The sequence below is a fragment of the Rhincodon typus genome, chromosome 6 (genome assembly GCF_021869965.1).
Source record: "Rhincodon typus isolate 14 chromosome 6, sRhiTyp1.1, whole genome shotgun sequence".
Classification (NCBI taxonomy): Eukaryota; Metazoa; Chordata; class Chondrichthyes; order Orectolobiformes; family Rhincodontidae; genus Rhincodon; species Rhincodon typus.
In genome coordinates, this window is record NC_063337.1 from 90922858 (window position 1) to 90935184 (window position 12327).

Genomic DNA, 12327 nt, shown 5'->3' on the forward strand with positions numbered 1-12327 from the left:
CTGCTGACCCTAGCAGTCTTTGGCAATGGTCAAGAAACCATCTGAAATCTGCCTGGCTAATGTGGCCCAGTAATGAATTATCTGGTGCATTTATTTATTGAACTTTTGGGAATTGTCTTTAATCAAATCAAATTTAGTTTCACATTTCTGAATCTTAAGCAAACATAGAAACATACTTTTGACAACTCAATGAGCAGTTAACTTGGCAAACAATACAATAGGGACCGTAAAATTGTAATACAGTAGTTTGCATTTACTCTTGTAGTTTTAAAACTGTTTCTAGAATTTTGTTTTTCCTTGGTAAACCTTAGTGTCTTGTGATTTACAAATTAAAATGTGCTTCAAAACCAATCAGGTCATCAGAATAAATAGATCAACAAATGACATATTGATGATGCTTAATTCTGTTTACATTTTGCTTGTAACTGTTCTCCTCAAATATGATATTGATTGTTAAATTAACATCGTCACAGACTTTGTAACTTTGTCATGGTTATAGAAGGATTTCCTGTGGTTATCATACTGGCAATATGTAACTTGGAAAAGTGATGTTACAAATAAGTCAAAATTCTCCATAGTACAAATATGAATTTTGTTCATGTAAGTGAGCTATCGTTGGATTATTCATTCATGAGATGAGGACATCACTGGCCAGGCCAGCATTCATGGTCCATCCCTAATTGCCCAAAGGGCAATTAAGAGTTGACCACATCGCTGTGGGTCTGGAGTCACATGTAGGCCAGACCAGGTAATGATGGCAATTTCGTTCCCTAAAGGAATCTACGGATACATGGTCATCGCTAGACTCTTAATTCCAGATTTTTATTGAATTAAAATTCCACTATTTACTGTAGCAGGATTCAAACCCAAACATTACTTGGGTCTCTGGATTAATGGTCGAGTGATATAACCACGAAGCCATTGCCTGCCCTTGGATTCCCTATTCATGAATGATTTCTGTCCTGGATGAAATTTTAGGCTTGTATTTAATCTTGGCCTTGCCTTTGGCTTAATTCTTTGAATACTTGCAAATGAAACAACTCCATTAAATCTAAGTAGAGTTCTGTCTCCTCTTCTGGCAGGTGTGCAGAGAGTTTCAGCGAGGGAATTGCACACGGGGTGAGACCGACTGCCGCTTTGCTCACCCTGCAGACAGCACAATGGTGGACACCAATGACAACACTGTAACTGTCTGTATGGATTATATCAAAGGTCGATGCTCAAGAGAGAAGTGCAAATACTTCCATCCTCCTGCACATTTACAAGCCAAAATTAAGGCTGCTCAGCACCAGGCCAACCAGGCTGTGGCAGTAGCTCAGGCAGCTGCTGCAGCAGCGACAGCAATGGTAAGTTATTTAACGAAATAACATGACTCAAATCAATGACAAACTTATCATGCAATTCATAAAACGGCTAAATTGGATTATGTTGTAGATGGAAGTTGCACATTGATGTGCTGCATCTGATGCAGTTGCTTTTGTAAACTTTTGTGTGGAAATTGTAGCAGAAGACCAGAAATGGTGTTTCCCATTCTGAGTACAACTAGCACCACCATACTGAGGTATATTTAAGCCTTAAAAATTTCTAACCTTGCAGTGTAGAAGAATTTTTGAGAAATGAAATTACTGGATGGGCATGGCAACTAATTGTTGAGTATGGAATCTCTTGGTTAATAAATCTTTCTGGTGTTAAGGTAACAGCCATTAGAGCTCTTTGTTTGCAGTTGCTTTAAGCAAGATTTTTTGGCACATTAAATTGAGGCAGTAATAAGTTAACTTTTTTTGATCAAATTTCTATTTCAATAAGCCAGTATTTTTCTATATTTTTGCATAACATTGTATGGCTAGATTCTGATGTAGATTTGTTACATAAATCAGTAGAAAAGGGCAGAAAATGTGATTTTTTAAAAAAAAATAGATGTTGATACAGGAAACAGAAACAGCCTTGGAAAAGATTTCTTTTAGTTGTACGATAGTTTGGAGTAATGAAGGAAAATGTATTTATTCCACAATCCCTAAAGGTCCTCTTTGCTTCTTTGTTTCAGGTTTATAGGTTTTTTTGTTAACAAATTCTGTTTTGGTGCAGTATATCCATTTTTTTTGGTCTCTCAGCAGAGTTATCTTCTACTAGCAATGCACATGGATTAAGTTAGAACCTGCTTCCGGTAGTAATGTGGCCAAAATGAGAATACAATTAATTTTAACGCACTGGTACAAGATGAGCTTCCTGAAAGGCAAAACAAATGTTAACTGATTTTCCTGTCATTCATTTTAAAATCCATGTAATTCAATGGAAATAATCCATCTTTGGCTATGGAAGTGACACATATTTGGCTGAATGGTGAAGTCCTCAGCTTTGTCTTGAACAATGTTAGTTTAAACTCTTGTATGTTTAGTAGCTTCTTGATCACGTGAATGGCTAACAGTGTTAAAATGATTTAAAGTGAAAAGACAGTGGGGAAAAATGACTACAGAGCTCTGTCCTTACCCATCCAAAATTAGACATTGATTAAAATTTTCTTCTGAAGGTGAATACAACTGAACCAAAATCTCATTTGGTGATTGACAACTCGTTCTTAGTTTTTTTTTCTTATAAATTGTCATGCATTGTAGCAATCACAACATTTTTACTAAATATTTTCCAGATTTAATTGGGACATATGATGCTTTTGGCAGAGTAGTCCTGACAGCTGGTGTTGTAGCTCTTGTGCGGGTGTCTTTCCTCCACTTGTACTACTTGCGGTGCTCCTACAGTGCACAAGGAGGATGTGAAATGAGAAAAGACGATTACCCATCTGGTAATCTTATCCTCATTCCTTGATCATAAATCTGTAGACGCCACCAGTTCCTGGAAGCATATAATTTTGAGATGGGGTTAAGCAGGTTGATCACAATTTGCAGTTAGTTGAAGTTTAGCTTGAACTAGCAGAAATGACTAATGCAGCTATTCAAATTTGGAAATGACTTGCAATGTGGGAGTCACAAATCTTGGGGCATTGCATCTCAACAGCATCACAAAGGCATTTCCAGGTGCACACTCAGCAAGTGGTTTCTTAGAGCCCGTCAAGCTTGGTTATGCTCCCACAGAGTGTGAGGCTGAAGTGAAGACTCCTCCAGATGGATAATCTGTCTTTCACTAACTATCCACCAGCGATCAATCAAAACACGTGTAGCAGAACAGGTTTCAACAATGAATTAGCAATTTTATTGCATAAAATTTATAGCTTTTCAGTCAAAAGGAGGTTGAATATTTTTAAAGTAAATAGATAAATCCAAAATGCAATTTACAAGCAAATTGGTGGGACGTATTAAACTTAAAAAGTCAGGTTGTTATTGACTATATTTTCTACTGAATTAATCCTGCGTTGAATGCAACCTAAAGTGAAGTGGTGTCTTCTTTTTTTTTTAAAAAATACACTTTTCATGAGTTCCCAGCTGGCTAAGCCAGTTAAGGTAGTGAATTGATGAAACACTCATATTGAGAGAGGTAATGGGCTGAATTCGATGATTATCAGTAACAACACTTATTGAATCTGCGAAGAGAATCTCCAGGTGTCCAGCAGTAGTCATCATCAGCGTAAGCAGCCAGTCAAATGGAAGTATTCTCTTAGCCAACAAACCAGGGTATTAAAAACCCTTGAATCCCTTCATTTTTTAATCATAACTTTTACAGATAGCAAATGATTTGGGGTTTACACATGGGGTTAGGGTAAAAGTGAAGCAATTGCAAACATTTAGAATTTACTTTAAGTTTAAATGTAATTTCTTATGTGTTGACATTGACTAAATATTAAATTATTCTTTCAGGACCAGTAAGGCTGTTTAGCATTAATTATGAAGTTAATATGCTGTTAAAACAGCCAGTTACACTGTATTTATCAAGATGTAGCTTATTGAAGGGCTTTTCAACAAAACTTAACAACAGAACAGTGAAATGCCTAATCAACTCAATGGTTTGTAGTTCGTTACAGGCTGAAGGCTCTGCAGCTCACTCTGCAAACAGTGACAGCAGTTTGTTCTCAATCACACTATCTCTGCAAAACATTTTTTTAACTCTTTTTTTTCTCTGAAAAGGATTAGCAGAAGATTTTGAAAGTTAGTTTTATTGAGAAACTAAGGCATTTGGGAAAGCGAAAGTCATAATTTCCACATTCGATTATGTTTCAAGGAAGCCATGTGCGAGAACTGGAAGGTTGCCAACTTCTGTTCAAAAACCAAGAAAGGGCAAAATCAATAATTGTAGACCTTTTCAACTTAACGTTGGTAATAGGTGGGTTCCCAGGGACCATAATATACAATGAAATTGATATCCATTTAATTGAGTTATATTGACTAAGGCCAGCTGGCATAGGGTTAGGTCTGGTATAAAAGTTGAGTTATTCCTCACATGCATTATAAGATTCTTTCAGAAGATAACAAAAGGTATGGATAAAGGAAATGCATGGCATATAATGATGAGTGTTCAAAGGTTGTTTGATAAAGTGCCACATAGGAAGCTCAGTTGCTGGAAGGACCAATTGTGCTTTCTCCTTTGCTTGAAATATAGCTGGTTATCCTTTCAGCTCCATTGGGGAAGGAGCTGGGCAGTATCCGAGATATAAAAACCAAAATAACTGCGGATGCAGTAAATCAGGAACAAAAACAGAAGTTGCTGGAAAAGCTCAGCAGGTCTGGCAGCATTTGTGAAGGAAAAAGTCAGAGTTAACGTTTCGGGTCCAGTAACCCTTCCTCAGAGCAGGGGAGTGTCACCCAACCCAAAATGTTAATTCTGATATTTTTCTTCACAGACCTGCTGAGCTTTTCCAACAACTTCTGTTTTTGTTCCTAATATCCTAGGTATTCTTAGTTTGGAGTCCTTACTCTCAAAGCTCCATTAGCTTGTTTGAGATGTACATTGGTGTGATGTTTTGCTTTAACCACAGACAGAAAGCTGATGTTTTCAGGTTGCCATATGTACATCTGCATACATGCACATCAGTTCATGCATCTCACCAGTTTCTCCCCATCAGGTAAGCAAGTTCATTCGGCCAACAGTGTGGCTTCGTTCTAAGCATGCACTGATCTTTGTCACTTCTCAGCTGGAACAGGTGTTTCTTCCTGACCTGGTTTATTGGAACTTTGTCTTTAAGGAAGGGTTCTAACGAAAGTATGTTCAGTGAACGGTGACTTTGAATGTTTCAGGTCCAATTCCTGTTGGCCCTCAGGACAGATGCAACAAAACAATGCATTTGATTTTCAGCAATCATAGGGACAGCGTTGACCATTCAGCCTGTCAATCCTAGACTGCTGATAGTACAAGTATGCTTCCAGTAAACAGCCTCAACATTTCGGACCAAAGTAGAAGTATTGAAAGCTGAAAGTTTTGATAAATCCATGCTTTAATGAGGATTTTCACTTGCTTTGACTCAGCCCTATGTCTTTGATAACTGAAGCTCCCAACTGAATTCCTCTTGGTGTCTTATATTTTGTTGTGACCTGGTGGAGATCTGTAAAATTCTTAATAGGATTGCTAGGATAGACCAAGAGAAATTATTTCAGCTGGAAGGAGATTCCAAAACTGCAGGAAATAAACACAAGTCACTAATAAATCTACTAAGAAATTTTAGGAGAAAGTTCTTACCCAGGAAGTGAATTTGGAACTCATTACAACAAGCCATGGTTGAAGTGAACAGCATAGTTTAGTTTAAGGGAAAACAATATCAACATATAAGATAAGTGAGTAGACGGTTATTCTGACAGGATGAGATGGATTAGGACGCGAGTAGACACATGGAACATTAACACGAAAATAGACCAGTTGGGCTAAATGGTTTGATCCTGTGCTATGTTATTCTCTTCACGTCTGACTCCCTGACCTGATTAGGTAATTTTGTTGACTTGGTACATAGTTATCCACTGCCTGCACTTTTATTTTCTAAGAATAATGTCTGTGCCAACTCTTTAGATTTCTGTTTTTGCCAAGAAACTTGCAGTTCAAAGATTGATTGATTGCCTCATGCTGAAAGCTGTGCAATGTGTCTTGAGTTCATCTGCAGATCAAGAAAGTCAATATCATTTCCATTGTCCTCGATTAAAATAGTTGCTTGAATGAAATGAGTCACAGCTTTGTTTGAGGATCCGGTTTGCATGACAAATCGAGTTCGAGGCCAGGCACTTTGTGTTTCATTGCAGATCTGGAGTAGATCCCTCGGATATCCTATCCATGCCCAAAGTGGAGACTAGCCCAAAGCTGTCCAGAGGGATTACGAAGCTTTACTGAATATGCTCCCCTGGATAACATAATCAATGTACAACTTAAGTGTGAACTAATTGAATGGCCTGAGGGATGTTCAAGCTTTAAAAAAAATTGGAGCAGGATTAGACCATAACAAGCCTGGAGCTTTCTCCACCATTCAATAGGAGAAAGGCTGAACTTCTACCTCAACTTTTTTTCTTGTCCCTTCCTCACATCGATTGATTTCATTGTTGTCCAAAATGTACACTCTCAGTCATGAATACATACACTTAAAGATTCCATGTTCTTCTAAGTAGAGAATTTCAAAGATTCACAATTTCCTGAGTGAACAAACTTCTCTTTATCTTAAGTGTGATACAGTCTTATCCTGAGCTGATGCAACTTAGATTCTCAAGCCAGTTGAAATGACCTACCTGTGTAGTTCTCGATAAGGAATATGTGTAAGCTGATTGGCCAACTTCTGTTTTTAGCGGGAAATTATTATGCATGGATTCTAAAGCTAACTTTCTTGGGGTCAATTCATGTCTAACCTTGAAACTTTTGGCAATAATAACCTTTCTTTGGAGACACTTACCTTACCTGTCTTACATGAGAATTTCAAAAGGACAGTCATAGAGCCACATAGACGGAAACAGACTCTTTAGTCCAACTTGTCTGCGTCAACCAGACATCCCAATCTGACCTAGTCCCATTTGCCAGCATTTGGATTATAGCCCTCTAAACCCTTCCTATTCATATATCCATCCAGTTGCTTTTTAAATGTAATTGTACCCTTCACCACCACCACCACCACCCCGGCAGCTTGTTCCATACACACCCCCACCCTCTGTGTGAACAAGTTGCCGCTCAGGTTTTTTTTTAAATCTTTCTCTGTTCATGTTAAACCTATGCCCTCTAGTTTTGGACTCCCCTACTTAGGAAAAAGACCATGGCTATTTACCCTATCCATGCCCCTCCTAATATTATAAACCTCTATAAAGTCATCCCTCAGCCTCCAGTCCACGGGAAAAAGCCCCAGCCTATTTCGCCTCTCTCTATTACTCAAAACCTCCAGTCCCAGCAACGTCCTTGTAAATCTTCTCTGCGTCCTCTCAAGTTTAACAACATCCTTTCTAAAGAAGGGTGACCAGAATTGTATGCAGTATTCTAAAAGTGGTCTCATCAATGTCCTCGGAGATAGTAAGAACTGCAGATGCTGGAGTCAGAGGTAACACCGTGTGGAGCTGGAGGAACACAGCAGGCCAGGCAGCATCAGAGGAGCAGGAAAGTTGACGTTTTGGGTTGGGACCCTTCTTCAGAAACTTTCCTGCTCCTCTGATGGTGCCTGGCCTGCTGTGTTCCTCCAGCTCCGCACTGTTATCAACAATGTCCTGTACAGTCGCAAAATGACGCCCCAATTCCTATACTTAATGTTTTAACCAATGAAGGCAAGTGGGCCAAACGCTGCCTTCACTATCCTTTCCACCTGCGACTCCACATTCAATATACTATGCACTTGCATCTCTGGTTCTTTTGTTCGGCAACACTCCCCAGAGTCCTGCCCTTGTTTGCCATACCAAAATATAACACCTCACATTTATCTAAGCTAAACTGCATCTGCCGCTCATTGGCCCATCTCATCAAGGTCCTGTTTTACTCTGAGATAATCATCTTCACTGTCGACTTCATGACCTATTTTGGTGTCATCTGCAAACTTACTAATCATGCCTCCTATATTCACATCCAAATCATTCACATAAATGTCGAAAAGCAGTGGACCTAGCACGGATCCATGTGGCCCACGGCTGGTGGCAGGCCTCGGTTTGAAAAGTACCCCTTTACCACCACCCTCTGATTCCTACAGTCAACCCAATTTTGTACCAATTGGCTAGCTCCCCAGATCACATGATCTCGCCTTACTAACCATTCTACCATGTGGAACCGAGCGCTTTGCTGAAATCCATATAGACGACATCTACTGCTCTGCCTTCATCAATCTTCTTTGTCACCTTGTCAAAAATCTCAATCAAGTTAGTGAGTCATGATTTCCCACAAACAGCTGCCTGGGATCTTCCATATCTGTGGTACGTGCCGCTTTTCTAAAAGAAAGGTATCCTTTACACAGAAAAAATGTGAATAAAAGTAAGGATCTTTGTCTGTCTAGAACAGGTGCTCAGTGTTAATTAAGCCATAGCTTTGTTTTGCCTTATCTTAATTTATTTTGCTAGTGCTCATTCTGCTTTTTCTATTGAATTGCTGAGGTTAATATGGAAGAAAATCTTCCTTTATGAAACAGCTTCATAATATAGTGTCCATAAGATGGTATTTTATTGACCTTCTAAATGATTAGTATTTTGGCAAGTCTGATATCAATGATTACCTTCATATTAAATTATTTATCTATTAGCTTTTGTGTAGCTTGAATTGAGTAAAGGAAGAAGAATTTAATGGTCTTGTTGTGCAATGGTAGTGTCCCTACCTCTGGGCCAGAAGGACTGGGTTCAAGTCTCACCTGCCCCAGAGATATGTTGTAACATGTCTTAACAGGATAAAATAACAAGATATTAATGCAGTAAAATCATACAGTGCTGGGGGAGAGAAAATAGTTTCTCCAGGTGGCTATTCTCTCCTCACAAAAAAAAACAAGCTTTGCCAGGTAATGTGAAATCTATTTACTTGTAATACATTTTTCACTGCCACTCTTCCACGAGTCAGCCACCTTGTTAACGGATAGATGCACAATTAAAATGCCATCAGTTTCACTGTACCAGAATAAAAAGTACAGTTAACGTGTTTTAATTTGATTAATGTCACATTTTACTTACAACATAATGTGTGGTTTGAATGCATTTTTTCAAAGCAATGATTGAAGCATAGCATGCTGTCTGATGGCAAAGTGAAAATAGGTCAATTTGTGAGCTTCAGTAGTGAAATTTGTAGGTGCTAGGGACAGAATATTTCTTCACTCAGCATCTGTGTGGGAAGTGAATGCTACCATACAAAGTTAGTGCAGCCACTTGCAGATAATACAATCCTGCCCTAACAACCTTTTAATTTCAATCTCAAATGAATATCCTTAGTATTCAAATGTAAATGGATTCTTTGGCTTAAATTGAAACTTATCAATTTACTTGCAAATTATATGTAGCTTTTTATTAATTACTGTGTACTTGCATTAGCATTTTGTTTGATAATTTTGCGTAGAGATCCTGTGGTATGTGAGAAGGCAATACGTTCATCAGCATCATCAGAGTGGGTTAGCTATAAGACTCTGTTATCAGCCCAACAGACCCTTTAGCATTCGATCCTACTCAGATTCTACGATCCCAGTCCTGGTATAACAGATTTCATCATGAGATCACTCAGTGCCCATGTGACTTCAGTTTCCCAACGTGTTGGTAATCTTGGTCATTCCTGTTATCCAATAATGACAACAACAATGTCCACACACCGCTGTACTCGGGAAGCCGTTGTATTCTTTGCGTAGTTTTACCAAAGTGCACATGAACTGGGATCACATTGCTTCCTAAGGACACTCTTTTATCCGCTTGTTCAAAGGATGTGGGAGTTACTGGGTAAACCAGTATTTATGACCATCTGTAATTGCCCCTAAAAGGGTGAATTGCAGTCTTAATGTTAAGAATCTGGTCAGATTGAAGTGAAAGAACAGAATTTCTCCTGTGATTTACTTCTAGTTTGGAGGGATGTAGACTTTGATGTTTTATTGCTTTACAAATGAGCAATGCAGAATCTAGCCATCATTGTGTAATTTCATATTTCATAAAAGTGTGAAAGATGCAATCACTTAATTATAAGTTTATATAATTGCACATACATTTTGCACAAGTTGATATCAGTAATAGTTAAAAATCATGTTTTGCTCTTTTTTATGCTTTTAACAAAGGTACAGTAAATGCTTAATTTGCTGTACAGTACTAATTCAGTATTTGTAACTGCAATCTTTTGACAACTCATTTTATGCATGCTCTGTCATGTATGTTGTATACTGCATTCAGGGTTTTTTTTTGTTTTTTTTTCCTCCTCACCTACCTGCAATGTACTGCTGTTCCCATGATGCACTTCTGCTTGCTGTTTACCTGTATGTTAATACGCTTGAACCCCATTGGTCCATTGCCATCATATGCTCGCTGCCTGCTATTTAAGACTCAGTCGGCTGCCAAATCTGTGAAACGACCCCTCGAGGCAACCTTTGACCTGGTACTTTGACCTTTCACCTTCTTGCTTTGCATGCACTGTAGTGATAGTAAATTAGTATGATAACTTGATAGATTTTATTTTTAATTTTGAGAAATGCTTTTAATTAGATGTTTGTTGGAAGTATATTATGTTCATACTAACTAAGTGTACTGGTCTTTTAAAAAGCCATGCTATAAAATGTAAAAGTTATTGTTTTGGAATATCTGAGCTTTGCTTTTTGCATTTCAGGTGTAACAGCAGATAGCCTTCACTATACAGTGTTGAGTGAACATGTTATAGTCTAAATTCATATAATTAGTTTGATGCGCTTTGATAGCATTTGAATGTGTGAATCTGGTACCAATCATCTGCTGTAATTAAGTTGTTTAACAGCATTTTAGAACCGAGGTAGTGAGAGCATTTTCATTAAATATACTTTTGTTTTTGGTTAAGGGCAAGTTTTGGCTTTAAAATAATGCAAATATTTGTCCTGTAATGTAATGTCAAATATCACAGTATTAAATTTTTTGGTTGAAATGAATGATGCTTGTACCTTTGACAGAAAACCTGTCTTTCAACAAAGGTGTATTTGTGCTACTTTGATGAATACAGTGCTGTCAGTGAATGACAAGAATTTCATGCTGTCTTCTCCGTTTATCGCACTTGTCTTACTAAATCCCTCATTCACAGGCCTTTCCACCTGGTGTCCTTCACCATTTACCAAAGAGACCAGCCCTTGAAAAAAGCAATGGCACCAGCACAATCTTTAATCCCAGTGTTTTGCACTACCAACAGGCTCTAGCCAATGCACAAATGCAGCAGCCAACATTTTTTCCAACAGGTACGTCCTTTCCCCCTTACTGACAGTATTATAAGATTGTGCTGTTGATGTGATCGGTTAAGATCATCTAGCCATTACCATACAAATTAATGTTCAAAAATATATTTCTGCTTATTACATTTTTGTTTCTTGCTTGTGTTTGCAGCTGCATGTTACATCACTTAGAATGGCTTTAAAATGTTATGCTTAATTTATTCTAAAAGGATAAGACCCAAACAAAAATACCTTTGTATGTTATTAACACTTGTCCTCCTTTTGTTTCCATTGAATCCAGTTTAAATTATGTTATTTGTTTGCATGTTTCAAATCATATTAAATGACCTGGAAGCAGCTTGTTTCTATGCAAACAACCTTTAGGACAACTTCAATGGATTTTTCATTAGAAAACCTTGTAGATTTTGGTGATGGCCTTACCTGATGCTGTTTTAAAACAAATAATTTTAATGAAATGAGTGCATGCAGTAAATGCAAAATTCCTTTATATTGGAGTCAAAAGAACAAACATGTTGACAAGTAACACTTGATGGACTGCTTAGTCGTAAATATTTAGATCAACTATGATTTGACATCTTTAAAACTATGGTTTTTCCTTGTTTACTTGTTTGTGTAGTGTTGATTTCGCACAGCTGTTAAGCTACTGTTTGCTTTCCATTGGTGGTAACTAGTTGCCACCACTAGTAAACCTCTCTAACTATTGCTCCTGCAATCAATTAAAGTAATTAAATGTTGTAATCTGTCCAGGCTCTATTTAATACAAATATGTAATTGTTTGTTTAAAGCCAAATTTCATTTTAGCTGACCATTAAAAATAGAAAAACAGATTAATGTTTGGCTGTTCTCATCCTGATTGCCTTTTAGAATCCCACTGCACACAGAAAATTAATTCAGCCCATTGTGCCAGTGCCTACTTTCCCCTATTTCTAATTACACTAAATGTGATCAATCTCTGCGGCTAAATTATTCAACTATGATTAAATTCTTATTGGAAAAATCAAAATTGTTGTGACAAATCGAAATATTTTATTGTAGCCCACAGTATAGAGTAAGTGGTACTCTGCATTATTATAATGTTTGAA

At 37.7% G+C, this 12327-nt stretch overlaps 1 protein-coding gene across 10 annotated transcripts in view; it reads left to right on the forward strand.

The window, feature by feature from the left end:
- Positions 1-12327, forward strand: part of mbnl2 (muscleblind-like splicing regulator 2) — an 88270-nt gene that overhangs the window by 48212 nt on the left and 27731 nt on the right. For 6 of the 10 annotated variants that reach the window (XM_048597702.1, XM_048597700.1, XM_048597701.1 and 3 more), the window contains 3 exons: positions 1083-1346; positions 10378-10431; positions 11101-11251. In XM_048597702.1, the coding sequence (XP_048453659.1) occupies positions 1083-1346; positions 10378-10431; positions 11101-11251 (469 nt within the window). The remainder of the gene's footprint in view (positions 1-1082; positions 1347-10377; positions 10432-11100; positions 11252-12327) is intronic. The other 4 variants (XM_048597705.1, XM_020527387.2, XM_048597706.1 and 1 more) reach the window with 1 other exon arrangement.